The sequence below is a fragment of the Lynx rufus genome, unplaced genomic scaffold, assembly GCF_022079265.1.
Source record: "Lynx rufus isolate CCGP_SWC_20201006 ecotype Redwood Valley unplaced genomic scaffold, mLynRuf1.p SCAF_1, whole genome shotgun sequence".
Classification (NCBI taxonomy): Eukaryota; Metazoa; Chordata; class Mammalia; order Carnivora; family Felidae; genus Lynx; species Lynx rufus.
In genome coordinates this window covers 208,169,193-208,189,359 of record NW_025814823.1, presented here as the reverse complement: position 1 = coordinate 208,189,359, position 20,167 = coordinate 208,169,193, and the positions used below count along the sequence as shown (strand labels likewise).

General features: G+C 33.5%; 1 protein-coding gene across 6 annotated transcripts in view; it reads right to left on the bottom strand.

Annotated features, from left to right (window-relative positions):
- Window positions 1-20,167, bottom strand: part of RICTOR (RPTOR independent companion of MTOR complex 2) — a 120,965-nt gene that overhangs the window by 58,605 nt on the left and 42,193 nt on the right. For 5 of the 6 annotated variants that reach the window (XM_047093281.1, XM_047093295.1, XM_047093288.1 and 2 more), the window contains 3 exons: window positions 10,002-10,066; window positions 8,587-8,718; window positions 2,789-2,852 (listed from right to left, as the gene is read on the bottom strand). In XM_047093281.1, the coding sequence (XP_046949237.1) occupies window positions 2,789-2,852; window positions 8,587-8,718; window positions 10,002-10,066 (261 nt within the window). Of the gene's footprint in view, window positions 1-2,788; window positions 2,853-8,586; window positions 8,719-10,001; window positions 10,067-20,167 lie in introns of those variants that run through there. The other variant, XM_047093323.1, reaches the window with a different exon arrangement.

Here is a 20,167-nt window from a genome sequence, read left to right as displayed (position 1 = left end):
TAAAAAACGACAGTGACCTAGCCATTGTAATATTAATATTAATTTCTACTAAGTCAGTTGCCAAGATGTTGCTGGAAAAAAAAGAAATACGTACTTTGGTTGTTAAAATTACCAAGGAAATTACAGTTCCTCTAACCAATACTGGCCACTATTCACTCAGCAAGTATATTTTCCTTTCAACTCTACCTGCTTTTAGCTAAACCAAGGAGGACCCCTGAGCCATCATTCTTCCTCTGAGCCTGTATCCTACCACCAGGTATAAGCAATTTTCCTGCTCTTGGATTCACCAATGATATCTGCCTTAAATAACTCTGTTATTTCAGAACAGAAGAAAATAGTATTTTTCTTATAGCCTTACTAAATTGTAAAGGGTATGTTTACTTTTACTGGGCTGTTTTATAAACTAAATTGTAACGTGCCAAAACCTTTTACAAAACTGAAATAAGATATTTACTGAATAATTCAGAGAAGCTGAATTTAACTGTTTGAATCTACCTGGAATTGTCTTTTCTTCTGAATGCAATTTTTAGAGCAGCAATTCCCAAAGAATGGTCCAGAAAACTAGGTCTCTAGGATATTTTCAGAGATTCTGTGAAGTTAAAACTATTTTCATAATAATACAAAGACCTTATTTGTCTTTTTTACTCTCCATCTCTCACAAGTATATACTGAAGCTTCCAGAGGCTCCATAGAATGTGAAATCACAACAGATTGAGTGCAGAGGCAAATATGACAATCTAGCTACTACCTTCTAGCAAGACAAACATTTAAGAGATTTTCAAAGATCTCAAGTAATGCCACTGTGTTCACTAAGTTTCTTTTTGGAAAATATGGTTATTTTTATAAAAATGTTTATATGTGATGGGCTTATTTTTAATATGCTAATATATATTTTAATTGCTCATGCATAATTCCTAGTATGACAAATATTGACATATATCAACTCAAATAACCAAAGTTATTTTTGTTCTTCAGAAACAAATTTGGTTTTCTTGAATTCTCAAAATCATGGCAGAAGGAGAGACTGTATGAGTAAGTAAAAACCATACATCTAATTTTTAAATTTAAATTTGAAGAGTCAAATCACAGTCCCAATGCAATAGTTCACCTGTAACAAAAATATTGTAATCTATCTTCAATATCACTCTTAACTAGAATTGTGAATTTTTTTTAAGACACTCATCCATTTACTTCTTCCTTACTATGCTCACCTGTGGGTACCATTACTAACTACAAGCTGGACAATTGGAAGAAAAAGGAGAAAGAGGAGATCTAGTTAATGTACAAATTCTATGTTGCACTGAATTCAAAGGTGGGTAAAGAGGAGAAGGGTTAAAATTTTTAATGTTTTAAAAATAACTGAAATAATTTTAGATGTTTTTACATTAAAACAACTATATACTGCATGAGTCTCATAAATGTTTAGGATAAAACATAGTACCTAGGATGAAACATGAAAAATTCTTACATAAGCTGATTTCTAACCAAGTTAAAACTCTTAGTTCACGGTGTTCTTCTGCCTTGAAAACCTCTTATTAGAAGTGTTACAGATTATCCTTAACATTATTGCAGAATTTAGATTTTGACCTTTTATCCTGTAACATGGTCTGAACTGCTTATTGTAACTGCCTATGGATTGTATCCAAATTCATCTCCAAAACAACCAGCTTGTAACGAGTTGTGACATGCATTTAAATGGTATTAATTCTAAGCATACAAGTAACAAAAATCAGAGTGGGGAACAAGTAATTCTCTTTCTCCAATAACATATCAAAGCAGTAATTTCATTTACATGTCTATTACAGGAAGAAATACAGTAGTTCCTCCCTACCCCCTTATCCATGGGGGATATGTTCCAAGACCCCCAGGGGATGACTGAAACCACAGATGGTACTGAATTTTATAAGTAAACTATACTAAAAGCCTACTTTTGACTGGAAGTCTTACATAGTCAATCAACACATATTTTGTATGTTATATGTATTATATACTGTGTTCTTACAATAACATAAGCTAGAGCAAAGACACTGTTAAGAAAATCATAAGGAAAAGATAATGCATTTATAGTTCTGTACTGTATTTATCGAAAAAATCCATATGTATACATATATTGTCTGTGTGTGTGTGTGTGTGTGTGTGTGTGTGTGAACCCACGAAGCTTAAACCCGTGTTGTTCAAGGGTCAAGTATACTGTTTTTTACTGTACCTACATACCTATGATGAAGTTTAAATCATAAATTAGGCACAACAAGAGATTAGCAACAATAACTAGCAATAAAATAGAACAATTATAACAATATATTGTAATAAAATTTATGACTGTGGTCTCTCTCTCAAAATATCTTATTGGACTGTACTCCCCCTTCTTGTGGTGATGTAAGATGATAAAATGCCTATGTGAGGACGTGTGTGAGGTGATGCTCTAGGTACTGTGACATAACATTAGGCTACCACAGACCTCCTGACCATATGGCAGAAGGCAAACCAAGCTTGACCTCGGGTAATCAAAACTGCAAATAAGGGGGGACTGATGTATTCTTTACAATGAACATTTTATCAAAAAATACTGTGCTAGCTGTACCCGATCACATAATCACACAAAATATTTATGCTTACCTCTAGGTTTAATAGGCCTATTTACCTCATATAAGTTTAACCAAGCAAAAATGTTTAATGAGAATTTAGCCTTTTTTCTAGAAAGATTTCATAAAACAGTCTAAATCTAAAAATGTAAAATATTTAGCATGAAAACCAAAACTCTGCCTTTTCTCTCAGACATAGAGCATACCTTTCTGACTAATCGAAGTGCTTGTGTCCTCTCTACCTCGTTGCTCTGCTGTATGTCAATGCACCTAAATAATACACAAAATATTTAATTATTGATAAAAAGTCTTAGTAAACAGTTTTTTGTATAATACCACCAGATCAGACCCATCTTCATAATGTTATATGATATTTTAAATTTTAACACATGTGATTTTTCAGTACCAGCAGATATTTAGTTAACTTACATCTCTCTAGCGATATTTGTTATAATAGAGCATTTCAAAACTACTTCATTTAAAACTCCAGAAAAAAAGAATATAGTAAATAATTTACAGAATTATGTACATCGATAGAGAAATAATGAACTTATAAAAAAACTAAGTATCAGAAATCTACTGAAAAGATTATTCATCTATCTTTGATAAAATTCACAATTTTATAAAAACTGTGAAGGAAAAACTTTTCCAGCTTATGTTTTAGTTTAAATGTGATTTTTAACCAGAGCCTACATTTTATATATTATGACTAAGTTAAAAGTCATATACTAGCCACAGGAATTCTATTTTTCCAAATATAATTTAATATCTAAGTGCACTTCAAAACTTAATGCTGAATCAGATATCACTTATCTAACAGTTCTCTGTAAAATTTATTAAATTACTCAATTTCTTAAGAGTCATTGGTTTATGTAGCAGAATAACTCATTTTTATTTACGTTTAGGTAGTTCACTATTCTAATCAATACATATAGATAGTTTGCTACTGAAAAAGCATTTCTTCTATCTGAATACAATTAAATCTAAGACAATTTTATTAAAAAGTAAATAAACACAGAATCTCATTTCTGGCCACAACAAAGTAGCTGGATCAGACCAACCCTCCAGCCAAAAACAACTATAAAGATTAAGTAAAATACTTCCTTAAAAAAGTATTTTAAAATACTTTTAAAATGTTAAAAGGGCAATGGATGATAATCTCTGAAAAGAGATGGACAAGCTCCACATCCAACCAGGCTTTGTCCCGAGAGGCACGTGTCAATCCCCACTTTTAGGGAAATAGAGTCCTAGCAGAAAACAAAAGTCTTGCAACACTGGAGTGACAGGTTGAACTTTGGTGCAGCCAATGTGGCTGTGACTTAAGGGGAAAAATCCCAGAGGAAAGAAAACATAGGAAAGTGAATGCAAATCTTCATGCAACCTCCTCTCCAAGGCACCTATCAATTCCTGTGTTGTGCGGAAGCAGGGTAAAAATCCAAGAAACCAAACAAAAAGCTACTGCTGCAAAGCTAAGGAATTAAGCAGAAATTTCGGCAGGTGCATAATACTCTACAATAGATAGTAGGACTCAAGGCTGGTCAAGGTGAAGAGGTTCTGCTAAACATCTACAACTATTACTTGAGATCCCAAATATAGCCACTCCATAGAGCAAAGGCAAAGCTAAAAGTAAACTTTAATGAAATCAGTGTGATAAGCCAACATTCTAGAATAAAGCTCAAGTGTCTTAAGAGGAAAACAGCATGATCCAAAGGCAGATATCCTGAATACATAATTTTTACATTCAATCATATAATAATATGAAGTATGCTTTAAAACAAAACAAAAGGCCAAGTCACCAAAATCCAAGAAAAGAAAATTACAACCAAAATAGAACACTGGTGATTCACATATTGTTGTTGTCCTAAGAAGGCTATAGATGCCTATGATAAATATGGTCAAAGTAAATAGAAGGAAACATGGAGAAATAAAGCAGCGACCTAGAATCTTTAAATAAGAGTAAAACAAATCATAGAAATACAGTAACAGAAATTAAAAATTCAAGAGACTGATGTACTAGCAGGACAGAGTTAAAAAACAAACAAACAAACAAAACAGGTGAGTAGAAAGTAACCACACTAAAGCACAGAGATTTACAACAGAAGTTGAAAATACAGTAAGGACATCAGAGACCTGTGGCACAGTGAACAGATCCAACACTTCTCCCAGACATGGGAGAAGAAAGAACAGAAGAGAAGAAAACCTTTTAAATAGCCAGAGAAAAAGATGTATCACTTACAAAATATCAACAAGAGACTACTTACTGTTCAAGTTAAAAAAAAAATCCAGAAGACAGTAACTTATTTAAAGTATTGAAAAGAGGAACCAGTCACAAAAATAGCCTTCAAATATGAAGGCAAAAAGAGAAACATTTACAGACAAATAAAAGATGAGAGAGAATTCATCTCAAGAAGACCTGCATTACAAGAAACAGTAAAGGAAATTCATCAAACAGAAAGTGATGCAAGATGAATGAAAATGTGCAAATACAAGAAAAAATGACATCAGAATGAGTAAATAATGTAGGTAAATGTCAACAGTTCCAGTTTAAAACAGTAGGGTTTTGTAGGGTTACAAATATATGTAGGAATAAAAACTATAACAGTAATACAAAGAGCAGAAGGGAGATGATATAAACCATTAGAGGTTTCCTGCATTGTTCTGGTTGTAATAAAACGCTAAACCTGAATATCAAGGATATGAGTTGTAATCTCTAGGGCAACTGCTAAGCGAAGACTTTATAACCAAGATATTAATAGAAGAGGAAAAGAAATTGTGCACTATTGCAAAAGAAACAAAAAGGAGGAACACAAAAACAAAGAACCAGTGTGACAAACTCAACATAGCAAACAAACTCAAATGTATGAGAAAATTAACACCAAGAAAAACTCATAAATAAATAAATATATATTTATATAATTACATTGCATAAAGTCCACAGACCATGCATATTAAAATACACTAGACAGTCTAGATGTTCCAATTAGAAGACAAAGATAAGATAAACTAGATTTAAAAACAAACAAAAAACCTATATGGTGTTTACAGGTGAGAAAATTTAAATGTAAAGACAAAAATAACAGAAAGTAAAAGGATGGTAAAGGATATATCTTGCAAACCCTAAATCAAAGTGAGGATAGCCATATTACTATGAGGTAACATGAACCCTCATAAAAGATGTACTCCTAGGAATAAAGAGGGACATTTCATAACTATAAAAGTATTAGCCCAATGTGAAGGTTTAACAATTCTAAATATGAATGGTTCAAAATATATAAATGATTGGCAAAAGGAGGAGAAAATCTGAATAGTACTATAAGTGTTAAAGAAATTGAATCCGTAATCTTAAAACTACTTAAAGAAAACCCTCTGCCTAGATTCACTGGTAAATTCTGGGGGAAAAAAACCAACAACAATAACAGTATCCACCTTACATCAAGTCTTCTAGGGAACATAAAAATAGGGCAACGCTTCCCTAGTTGTTTTACAAAGCAAAAAACAAAAAACAACTTCTTGGTTCCAAAACTAAACCAGGACATTAGAAGAATGGAAAAATATAAGCCAATACCATTCATGAACTTAACTACAAAAATCTTCCACAAAATATTATCAAACCAAATTCAGTTAATATTTAAAAAGGACAAAACACACAACGAACATGTGGTGTTTACTTCAGGAATGCAAACAAGGAATATAAAAGTCCATGAAAAGCCTACAGCAAGTATCACAAATAATGGCAAAATACTGAATACTTTCAACCTGAGTTCAGAAGCAAAATAAAGTTGTCCATTATCACTATTTCTAGTCAGTGCAATAAGGCAAGAAAAAGAAAGATACTAAACTTAGAAAGGGAGAAATAAAACAGTCACCATTTGCAATTAATGATTACGTACATAGAAACTGTAAGAGAATTTTGACAACAATTAGAATTGAAAAACTGAATCTAGCAAGATCACTAAATAAAGTTGACTATCCAAACCCAAACCCAAAAACTCATAATTATTTTTCATATATTAGCAGCAAAAAATATGAGAAAGAAAAAATTTAACTTACATTAACACTATCATTAAAAAGTACCTTAGAATAAACATAACAAATATGTGCAAGACCTCTGCACAGAAAACTACAAAATACTGTTGAGAGACATTACAGTTCCAAGTAAATGAAAGTTTAGAGTATGCAATATTAAGATATCAATTCACCCCAAATTAATCTAAAACTTCAGTGCAATTACCACTAAAATCCTAGAATGTTTTAAGGAAATGGACAAGTTGGTTCTAAAATTTATATGAAAATACAGGACATAAAATAGCCAACACAGTCTTGAAGAAAAGTTGGAGGACTTACACCAACATATATTAACACATATCAAGCTGCAGTCATTAAAACAGTGAGAAACAGGGGCAAGAACAGACAGACAGACTAACTAAAGAGACTAGGGAATGTAAAAACAGATCCGTAACTATCAGTTATCTGGTTTACAACAGAAGTGTCACTACTCTAGACAAGAGAAGAAAATCTCTTTAATAAATGCTGCTAAAATGTACTGCATATCCATAAAAATGAATCATGACCTGACGCCTAATTAAACATACAAAGGAATAAAACCTTTCGGGGAAAACATAGCATAGTATCTTCTAAGAGTACAAGAACATTAACTATAAAATCAGATTCTATTGTTTAGGAAGAGACAAAAGGCAAAACAGACGGACTTGGAGAAGATACTGTCAATACATACTCCTGCTGAAAGGAATCATATCCAGAACATCAAGAACTCCTATATAATGAGACAGACAATTCAATATACAATTCAATATACAAATGAGCAAAAGACAAGGATGCCCAAATAGCCAACAAACAAATGAAAGGTGCTTAACATCATTCCTCATTAGGGAAATGCAAACTAAAACCACAAGGAAACTCGGGGCGCCTGGGTGGCTCAGTTAGTTAAGCGTCTGACTCTTGATTTCGGCTCAGGTCATGATCTCATGGTTCAGGAATTTGAGCTCTGTATCAGGCTCTGCACTGACAGAGCCTTTCTCTCTAAAAAACTAAATAAACTAAAAAAACAAACAAACAAACAAACAAAAAACCCCAAAAAACAAAACCCACAAGGAAACTCAAAATGAACTCTACACCAGAAAGTCTAGAAGTAAAAACTGAAAGCAAGTGCTGATGAAAATGTTGAGAGACTGGAACTTTCCAACATCATTGGTAGGAATATAAACCAGTTCAATCACTATGGAAAAATGGCAGTATTTAGGAAAGCTAACTAGACATAAACCTATGATCCAGCAGTTCCTACACATACCTAAGAGAAAGTAGTGCATATGTCCACCTATAAGAATGTTCAGGCGCTCAATAGGTTAAGCGCCCAACTCTTGATTTCACCTCAGGTCCCGATCTCACGGTTCCTGAGATCAAGCCCTGCATGGGGCTCTGGGCTGACAGCATGGAGCCTGCGGAACCTGTTTGGGATTCTCTCTCTCCCTCTCTCTGCCTCTCCCCCGTGCAAGCATGTGCTTTCTCTCTCTCTCAAAAACAAAACAAACAAAAAAGAAGAAAAAGGGCAGCTTTACCCAAAATAGCCAAATACTGATAACAACCCAGAAAATCACCAATAGAATGGAAAAAATGAACTACAGTCTATTCATAACATGAAATATTACACAGCCTTTAAAATAAAAACCAACCTGGATAAATCTCACAAGTAACACTGAGGAAAGAAAAGAGTAACCATGTAATTTTCCAATATATGATGCTCAAGAACAGGGAAAACTGGTTTACAATGAGAAAAAGCACAATAATGTTTAGTATTGGTTGCAGACAAAAGGGAACCTGACTGGGATGCTGAAAATATTCTCTTATTTAGGATAATGGGGTACTAGTTTGTATATATTTATAAAAATTACCAGGTTTTACACTAAAAATTTGTACACTTCATGATATGCATGTTAAAACTTAATACATAATTAAAAAAGAAAAAACACAGCTCTCTTAAAATTACCTTGCTATTAAGTAGTCCACTTTCAATTTTAGCACCTTCTGCAGAATACTGGAGTCTTGGATGAGATATCGAAGAGCTCGCAGCCCTGCTGCCCGCACTTCTTTTGCTTCATTCAATAAAGCTAACCGCAAACTGCAGGAAAACAAAAAAGTTTTGCTGCATGAGTTTCAAATACACATAAAACTATGGTACCAAATTCTTCCTTAATTTGAAATAAGCAAAACTACTAGTCATTTTACATATATAAAAATCATTCACTGTAATATGGAACTTCAGTAATCTGTGCTGCTTGGTATATTCTTAAAAATCAAGAAAATGTTATTTTGTCCTACTTTCTGTAGTTTTATATAAGCAGTGGGAAATTAAATATGCTTTTTTCAAGGTATATCACATACACCTCTACAATTATTCCTCTCTGCCTACCTGGTTCCACCCCTCTCAAGGAATCATTGGCTTAGGGGTACCTGGGTGGCAGAGTTGGTTACGCATCTGACTCTTGATCTTGGCTCAGGTCACGATCTCACAGTTTGTGAGCTCATGCAGCACACTGGCTCTGTGCTGATGGTGCTGAGCCTACCTGGGATTCTGTTTCTCCTCCTCTCTGCCCCTCCCCCGCTCATGCATGTGTGCACTCACTGTCTTTCTCTCTCGAAGCAAATAAACAAACTTAAAAAAAAAGAATCACTGGTTTAAACCAATAGACACTTTATGGCAGTAGGCACAGACTATATATATGTTTTAATTCCTAAGCACACCAAAAAGATGGCTCTTGAGATTATAACATTATGTCTCTGTCAGTGGGCTTGAGAAAATAAAGTCTACCATCAGCACACTCTATCTTAAGGGAGGTCTAGAGATAACTGTACAGGTTCTTCTTGTTCTTAGGAATTAAGAGCTCTTGTTCTATGAATTTCAGATTTAATTTAGGAGCTTAAATAGTAGAAATCCATGTATTTTCCATCATTAGCTTTGATTAATTACATTTGATAATTAAAAAGTATCAGTAAGAACAACAGGATAACAATTAAAAAGTACTGGAGATCCGGGGCACGTGGGTGGCTCAGTCGGTTGAGCCTCCGACTTCGGCTCAGGTCATGATCTCAGTTTGTGAGTTCGAGCCCCGCACTGGGCTCCGCACTGACAGCTCAGAGCCTGGAGCCTGTTTCAGATTCTGTGTCTCCCTCTCCCTGCCCCTTTCCCGCTCATGCTCTGTCTCTTTCTGTCTCTCAAAAATGAATAAAAGTTAAAAAAAAAATTTTTTTTAAGTACTGGAGATCATAAATTTTTCTAATGTTCAAACAACTGTTTCCACAAAATTAAATATAAGGTGTCACACTATCTTTTTGGTTTAGAATTAGTAAAACTGGAATTACTAAAATCCAGAGAGGTGAAGGAGAGAACTAAACTATACTTACCAAATTATGATATCCTCATAGTTAAAACCCAATCTTTCTTCACTATGGCCAATATCACAAAGAAGCTGTCAGAAAACAAAAGTATGTGAATGTGTTATGTATTTTTGTCTATTTATGTATACATTCCCTTTTAGACTGAAAAATATAGTATTTATCTCCAACAAATATCAGAAAATATATGATTTTATTACTGTTCAAGTATGCATATTTATTTCTACTGCATTACTGTGTTTTTATTTGACCTGCCAGTTTTAGGTTTCTTTAACCCTCCTTTTTGTTTTCATTTGAATCAACCAATTATGCTTTATTATTCTTTATCCCCCCTCAATAAGTTTACAGTTTTAAAACTATCTTTTGATGGTTACCATTGAGATTACAATGTGCATTGTTAACTAGTAACAGTCTAACAGATATTATTACTTTACCATGTCCTCAACAATGCTAGACTCTTAAAACACTTGAACTTCATTTACTACCCTCACCTTTCACTTTACTGTTGTTTTTTCTACCGATGTTTCAAGCCCCATAACACATTACGGTTATTTTTACTTTCAGTTAATATTTAGTCAATATCAATTTATATTTGCCAACAATTTCACCTTTTCCATTATTCTTCATCTCAGTGTTATCTTAACAGGATATTCTTCCTTCTGTCTAAAGAATCCTTAGTTTGTTGTTGACTTGTTTTATTGGGTGTTTTTATTTACTTAATTTTTAGCCAAGGTTGCTGGTAACAGATTCTTTAAACTTTTGTTTACATGGAAATTTTTTTTTTCACTTTATTTTTTGGAGGATTATCTTCCTGGATTTATAGATTTATGGGTTAGCTGCTATTTTCTTAAAAGCTTCAAGATGGTTTCTATTATCCCTATTGAAAAGTCTGTTATCAGTCTTACTATTGGCTCTTTTGAAGATTTTTTTTCTCTTTGTTTTTCAGCAATCTTAGTGTTCAGGTGTGGTTTTCTCTGTATCTACCCTGCTTAGGAAAACAGAAATTCCCAAATCTCTGGTTTGATATATTTTAATTAGCTTTAGAAAATTTTGTACATGATCTCTTCAAAATTACTTATTGTCCAATTCCCTCTCTTCTCTTTCTGGTAATTCAAATGTCAGATCTTTTGGTGTGTACTGCAAATCTCTAAAACCTGTTTTCTATTTTCTCCATTCTCTTATCTCAGTGCTTTGGCTAGATATTTTCTATTTATCTATCTTCTGATCTGGCTAATCTTCTACCACACCCGTCTACTGAGTTCTTGATTTTTAGACACTGTCTTACCATTCTTGAATCTTCATTTTCACCTATTCTCTCCATATTTCCTCTATTTCCTTGACATGTAAATAATAATTTAAATATTTGAAGTGCTTATTATATAAATGTATGTGAATGATGTAGATTGCCTGTAGATCCGTTTCTACTATGTTCTTCCTTTCATTGTAGTCATGCAGTCCTGTCTCTTGGTATACCCTGCAATCTTTGTATATAAAAACTTGTACAGACTCCTGATAATATCTTTCTCCACAGAGGGTTTATCCTCTTTGTTAGGTCACTGGACAAAAAAGTTGCTGCTCTGTTAAGTTTCAATCTACCTCTGGTTTTCCCTTTTCCTCCCCACTCCCCAGGTTTTAACTGAAACCTATTTTCAACTGAAACCTAAGTTTCAACTGAAACTTATTTATTGTTGAGGGAATTAGTCCCAAGAGGATGACATACCTATTTCCGTCTGACAAAAACACTACAAGCTCCATCCTTATTTTCAAATATTCTTTTGCTTTAGATTTTTAGGTTTCCCATCTCAGATAGTCCCAGGATTCAACAAATGTACTGAGACAAGAATCTCCTTCTAGTAGATTGCCCCTAGGTCTCCACCAAAAGTCTGTGCTGTTTTTTCTGCTGAGTACTCCTGGGCCTAAGGTCTGAGTCCCTAGCTCTCTGCCCACACTCTAAAGTAGCCAGTATCTCCTGGCAAAAGTTGTTGGAGAAGTAAACTCACCTCCACAAGCTTCTCCCTTCTCCAAAGCTTTGGCTCCTATATTTCTTTTTGACTGAGCAGTTTCCTGCTATACCTTCAAACAGGCTTCCCTTGTTTTCATTAAGAACACTGATCTAATACTAACTACTTCCCTCCCACCTGGATGGTATATACCACTTTAGTCTGAGTTTTGAAAACTGACTTTTACCTAAAAGTTACATAGAAGTTTCTCAAGTTATTTGGAGGGTCTAACTCAAATGAATTCAAGAGATTGATCATTTAATTAACACTGAAGAAACAGAAGGGATTCCAAGTGCTATTATTCTTCCTCAGTATGAAGTTATGAACATCTTAACCATACAGAATAAACCAACCAAAGTGGTGGCCATCACATCGGTCTCTGTGAAAGGAATGGACCCAAGAACGTATTTTAAAAGGCACAAAACTGTAGAAATACAAAGCTAATCCTATCTTATTGGTAGGCTCCTTATAAAATTTCCTATCCAGTTTCTTCTTTAGAAGGAAAAAAAAAAAAAAAGGCAAAAAAGAAATGTTCCAAATAGAAGAAGGAAGAGACTAGGAATAGAGTAGCTATAAGATAACGCAATATTTTCACAGCAGGGAAGGACACTACACAAATGATCACTTTGTGTGGTAAGGAAATGCTGTGTAAATAAGCAAATAGGCAAAACAAGCTGAAAAGTTTTTGTTCACAGGTCTTTATCCAAAATGTTTATATTATAAAATCCTCAAAATTCTGAAATATGATGAACAAAGAAGCTACAGACCTTCAAACGGCATGAAATTTTGTCATTTTTATTGCATTTTGTTGCGATGTTAAAAGTACTAAAAAATGGGAGGATGAGGACATCTTTATACATAGATATAGATTTAAAATACAATGTAAGATTTCCTAAGCTTTGAGACAAAAGAGAGGAAAGTTTATATATCTCTAAAAAGCCAACTGTATACCTAAAAGTTAAATGACATATTAGTCAAAAATATTTGTAAAACTATGATAAGCAAAAGGTTAAGGGCTTGTATTGGTTTGCTAGGGCTGCTATAACAAATACCACAGACCAGGTGGCTCAAACACAGAAACTTATTTACTCATGATTCTGGAGGCTAGAACATCAATGTATCTTGACAGATTCTTTGTTTTGAGGTCCTCTCTCCTTGGTTCTCTCTGTCTTCATATGGTTGTTCCTCTGTGTATATCTTTGTACTAATCTCCTTGTTTTATCAGGACACTGGTCATATTGCACTGGAGATCACCCATATTACCTAATTTTACCTCAACTGCCTCTTTAAGGGCCGTATCTCCAAATGCATAAACATTTTGAGGTACTGAGGGTGAAGGTTTCAACGAATGAATTTTCGGAATACATAATTCCGCCCTTAACATTCTAGCCTCACATAGCAAAGTAATATAAGCAGGCTCTTATAATGTGAAAGGCCTAAACAAGTTGGGGAAAGATCACTGAGAAGAGGCCAAGAAAAAGTAAAAAGAATTTAATAACATGACGTATTTCCTGTTTCCTAAATTCTGAACCAAATACACTGAAAAGTGCCGTTTGAAACAAAGTTTACCAAACTAGCAAGAAATTCCTTTTTAACATGATTATTCCAAATAAGATAATACATTGTCGGCATTATAAACTGAAATTATAAACCGAAAACATTTTGTAAAATAAATTGGAAAAATGCAGGGCACTTGGGTGGCTCAGTTGGTTGAGAATACGACTCAAATTCCACTCAGATCATGATCTCAAGGTTTGTGGGCTCATGTCAGGCTCTGCCCTAATGGCCTGTTTGGGATTCTCTTCCTCCCTCTCTTTCTGACCCTCCCCTGCTCCTGCATGCTCTCTCGTGCATGTTCACTCTCTCAAAAAATAAACAAATAAGTGAACATTTTTTAAAAATTGGAAAAATGTACTATGGTCAGGATCTGCTTTTGGTGATTTATATGAACAAACTAATCTAAAATGTAAAGTGGTTCAAGCATAAGAGGCTCATGACATTATTTACAATGGTAAAGAACTGGAAACAAAATATTCATAAAGGAGGAAACTTAACCTATTAATATTATATAATATTTAAACATAAGGAAAAACATGCATGATGTACCCTGGTAAGATGGAAAAAATTCTAAAAGATGTATTTTTTTTTAAGATACATATTTAAAAAGTCTATACCATCAATATTTTAACACCAAAAATGAAAATGCAATCATAGGTAATTTATTTTCCTCTCTATGCTTTTCTGTATTTTAGAAATGTTAATATATATTGAATATGTATTACATAATCTAGGGATGGTTAACTATATAAAGAATTCATGAATAGGAACAGAAATAACATTTATTGACTATTAATCTTGTTAACCCTAGAAAATAATATTTTTGTAAATGAAGACAAATGAGGCTTGAAGATAGTAGGTAATATGACTTCCCAAGGCCAAAAAACTATTAAGTGGTAAAGCCAGAAATCTGACCAAGCCAGTCGGGGTCCAGAGTCCACTGTGAAAAATGTTACTACAATTTTGTATTAAAATTAATCACACAGGGACAAAGGAGGAGGGGAGACTGGATATAAAAAATAAAGAAATAACTGAATATTACCATCTTTATTTCATATCTCCAGCCTCAAAAATGGTATGACTCAAAAGTCTGGAGAACTGTACTCTGGTCATAAACGCATAAAACAAGTAAGTGAAATTAACTATTATTTTTTCCAAAACAGCTAACTAAAAACACACATAAAAACTGCCCATTTCAAAGGATTGAAACACACATAAAAACTACACTTAACACTATTAAACATAAGTTAGTATTTGAGATTTCCAGGTATTTGAGATTACTAGCATTGTCACTGTATGGTACCATACATTATTTAAAAAAAAAAACAAAAAACAACTGCTTATCATAGTATTATGCTCACTTAAACCTTGGACATATTCCAACTCAAACAATAGAAAAATGAAGCTTACAAGTTGTTTATATCAACATATATAAAATATTGTTTTTAAAATGGGAAAAATGTTACTTTCTTAAACTGATTTGTTTATCTCAATTCCTAAAAAGGCAGTAATTCCATTTTTTTTCTGCTACAGTAGCAATGGATGTTAACAAAATACTTTGAAATCCTAGAAATAAAGTAAACAAAGTCTTGTCAAGGGTTGGTAGAGTACTTAAGTAGCTTAAGTATGCACTTGGTTCTCATTTTTTGTACTATCTTTCACACTTGCCAGGTATCCTTGTAGAAAACTATAGATTCAGAGAAACACAATTCCCAAATTACTCACCTTTTAGACACAAAATATATGACTGTCCATCAATTCTAACATGTTAGAGTTACCAGTTTTGATGAAAAATTAAAAAAAAACCTCTCAAAGTTATTATTATGATCTCCAAAAACCACAACTTGAAAAGTATTTTGAAAGGACTATCATTTTCTGCTATCTAGTATCACTGCAAGATAAAAATTTCAACTGCAAGAAACATTTCTTTTTCTTTTCTTTTTTTTTAACTGCAAGACATACTTCTGAGAAAAATGTCCACTCAGTTGGAAACTGGAATATCACAAGTAAAAACTAAAAAGAACAATTTATAACAAAACAGCATATTTGTCATTTTCAGTGCCTAATTCCCAAAGATAGTAATAAATGTTAGGGTGATGCTTTCAATGTGGTTAATTAATGTTTTTGTTTCCAGAATTATAGAAGATGATCTTCTTAATTAGTCTTAAATGAAAATATCCTTTTTGAATTAGAATTATCCCAAGTAAAGACTAAGCTTTCTATATGTAAATAATTCACATAAGAATAAGAAATCACAGAAGACACTGGTAAGATTTTGGAATTTTTAATTATCAAAAAAAATATACTTTCACTTCCCATCACCAAGAGTTCACCTATTAGAAGTTTCAAAATATTAGGAATAAACTATTCTAGTATAAAATTCTTATAGTGACTGACTCACTACTTTACTAATAATCTCCTAATTTAAATAACCAAACCCTAAAGTACAAATTAAACCCCTTAAGTCTTACTCTAGGAATAGGCCAAAAACAGCAAGAAGAACCCTAAACTGGTGCGTTTAAACAATGAGAATCTTATCCTGCTTCAACAACTGATTGAATTACTAATTAATCTTCTGTCATTAAGTAGTAGTTTGTCCACTACTATCTTAGCCATTTCTGGTAATTTCTTGTCTCCTGTAAAAGTTATTAAAATGTAACACTGCCTTCTCTATCACGTAAGTGTGTTAAGAATAAAATCATGAATTATGCTTAGAAATCACTGAAGACCTTTCAAAATATAAGAATCCGTATCCTAACAGATACTGATGCAAAATGCAAAATTATTAGACATCACACTTTTCACTGGGTTTCTGTAGCTCCCATCCCATGTGTTTTTATGACTATCGGTTACGATGCCTAGCTGAATGTGACCAAAATGAGAGAACGTACAGTAGACGATAAGAGAGGGCTACCCTCTCCTTTTAGGAGAGCTGTAAAGATGATGTATCTTAGCCAAATGATAGGTGTTTCAGAATGAAGCTAACTTTAAAAAAAAGAGAGAGCTGTGAAATGGGAGAGACAGAATGCAATTAACATTTTTTCAGCCCTTGAATTGTTTTGTTTGAAATTAGGACACAGCATTTGGTTTTCCTCATCATGAGAGCAAATAACTTTTTTTTAACTCTAGCTCTGTTGGATTAAGTTTGTTGAATTTGTTTCTTATAAGGCTTTCTTATAAAAACTGAGATATCCAAAAGGAGCAATCAACAATATTATATTCTGACAAAGGTAAAATAGAAGTCTAAACTATCTCTAGGTAATTAAAATATCTGAGATGCTTATTAAAAGTACAATTTTTTAAAAAGATAATGATCAATTAAAACAGGGCAGTTAAATGCTATGTTATTCCCATTTTACTCATATTGCTCTGAAGGTTAAATGCATAGTTCTCCCAAATAAGCAACAGATCGAGTAATCCAAACTTTAAAAAATATATATGTATATATTATCACAGATAAGATTTCCACAGCGTGGTCTTTTCTGAGTGCTTTTTTTTTTTTTTTTTTTAGAGAGAGAGTGCATGCATGAGCAAGGGAGAGGGGTTAGGGGGAGAGACAGAGAGAGAAAATCTTAAGCAGGCTCCATGCTCAGCATGGAGCCCAATGCAGGGCTCAATCCCATGACCCTGGGATCGAGACCCAAGTCAAAATTAGTCACTCAACTGACTGAGCCACCCAGACACCCACAGAACACACTGTAAAAGCTGGTTTTAAAATAAGAAATACAAAGGCTTTGGCTAAGTAATCACACTTCAAAAATTCTATTCAGCACAAGGAAGTACACAAGTGTTACTATACATGATTTAAAATAGCAAAAAGGGAAAATATTTTTTAATGATGGAATGATCAAATTATGGTATATGTTTGTATGTATGTGTATGAATATACATATTTGTATACATATACATATATTTTGTGACTATATCTACACACATACATGCAGTTATAAAAACGTAGTAGATCTATATTTATAAAAAGGAAAGGATTCTATGATATATTGGAAAGTAGAAAAAAGCAAACTATAAATCAACATATGTCATGATCTTATTTGAAAAAAAACCTTTGTGCATACATATATAATAAGTGGTAAATAAACTGAGCACTATATTAAACACAACTTTTTGTTTCACTCATTTAATTCTCACAACTCAATGAAATAAACACACACACACACACACACACACACACACACACACAATCATATCAGAGAAGGGTAAATACTTCCTAGTGGTTACCTGTAGAGAATGGTATTTTTGTCACAGTGGTGAGGAAGATGGGAAGGGTATCTGAGAGAAGACTTTCACTTTTTACCATATATTGTTCTGTGCTGTTTTAATTTTTTATATTTAGCTTATACTATTTTTGAAGTTTTTTTTAAAAACAGTACCAAATAAAGACTCCTTTGGAACTTTCAATATGAATAGGAGATGAAATATAGGAAAAGAGAACTTTTAGAATGTAAAGACCTGAAATAGTTTCATCTTTAAACAGGTCTTTAGATTATAAGCATGTTGTCAGTTTTAAAAATAGGATACTGAGATTATATTCATCAGCAGTCTGTTATACACACTACTTTATCTAGTGCAATGATGTCAGAAGGCAAGCACGGGTGTGTGACATTCACATGGTTACAGGATCACATCACTAGCACCCTCTCTTCATGCCTTAAAAGGAAGTTTATTTCTGCAGATGAGGTCTACTCTCTAAAAGATTTTAGCCCCACTGATCTACTAAATTAAGTTAATCCTAACAGCAAGCTTCTACTTCATAACAAAACAACTAGTAGCACGACAAAAACTCAGCTATGTAAATGTTTACGAACTTAGCTCTCCAACAAAATGGAATTCAAAGGCATATTATATTATGATTAAATTTACAGTAAGCATTTATTTTGCACAGGGTGCTTGAAGAAATTTTATAATAAAATCTACAGCCATTTATTTACAGTGGTGGTTCTTAACCAGGGGCAATTCTGTTCCCAAGGAAATATTTGGCAGTGTCTGGAGACATTTTTATTTGTCACAGCTGGTGGAGGTGTGCTACTGGCATCCAGGGGATAGAAGCAGGGATGCTGTTAAACATACTACAATGAAGAAGACAGCCTCCCAAAACAAATAATTATCTGGCCCAATATGTCGGAATTACTGAGGTCAAAAAAACCCTGTTACAGTAACAGCTTACCAATCTGCAATTTGTAAACTCTTAAGCAGACTCATGTCCTTAGAGTCAGCCAAAAAAAAAACAAAAACAAAAAACAAAAAAACAACTATAAAAATGGCAAAAAATACAAAAGCAAACAAAAACAAAGGCACTACCTGTTACGAAGTACATATTGTGTGCCAGGCATTGAACTGAGACCTTGCCTCTTTACCTGAGTAAAGAAATCTGCCCGAGACTGCCTTGATAGTTAGGGTCAGAGCTAGGCTGTAAGTCTCTATCTATTTGATCTAAAGCTCATGTTTTTCCCATTGTTATCATAGGGCAGAAAACTGATTTTATCAAGTCCAGCGTTCGTGGACTTTACTAATGGGAGAGCCCCTCAGACCCCAACTCAAGGTTTAGTGCCTCATATTGTAGACAAATTCTAGTAAGTCTGGTTTTCTGGTTTTAAATCCATAAATAATTTATAATAGCAAATAGAAGGTTGCTATAAGCTAGCACAAGGGCCAGACGGAAATGTGAAAATTACAAAGAGAGGATATAGCAAAACAAAAAACAAGAATACAAGAAGCCCCAAAGCCTAGGGCCTTTATTAAGGAGATAAATCATTCTGTTACCTACAGTGGTACAATGGGGGAAGAGACAGGGAAAGGAGAGAGAAATGAGGGAAAGAGACAGAGGGAAGGGGGTAGAGAAAGGTGAAAAGAGAGGTGACAAAGGGAAAGAAGGAAAGAAAGAGAACAGAGAAGGAGAGAGTGAAGGGAAGACAGGGGAAAAGAGACTGGGAGAACACATATCAAGGAAAGACCAAGTAAAGAAAACAACTTAGTGAAATACTGTGGGTAAAATTCAAAGATACAGAAACAGTGAAATGGAAAAGGGAAGAAGGGAGAGGGCAAGTGACCTTAACCCAGAGGACCTGAGATTGAGAAAGAAATAAATGGAAAATAGAGAAAGGAAAAAGGTGTCCAACAGATTCCTAAAATTAATGCTTTAACTACTATTCCAAAAAGCCTATATATGTACTGTCCATTATGGTTGGTATTTACTAGCCACAGGTTGCTATGAGCACTGTAAATGTGGCTAGTCTGAATTAAGATGTACTACATGAATATACATATTTGATTTCAAATATTTTGCATAAAAATATTAATAAACATTTCATCATTAATGTTTTATACTAATTATATCAAATGCAATAATCTGGATATACTGGATTAAAGAAAATGTATTGTTAAAAATAATTTCACATGCTTCTTTTTCCTTTTTTGGTGTGGTACTAGAAAATGTTAAATTATATTTGTGGTTCGCATTATACTTCTACTGGATGATGCTGCTCTAGATTTTTAAGATTGCCTTAAGATCCATACTAGTGCCAGAGTGAAAAAAAAAAAAAGAAATCACTGCCATCCTTACATCCATTCCCAACTTTCAGAATCCCAGCTGGCAAAAGATGT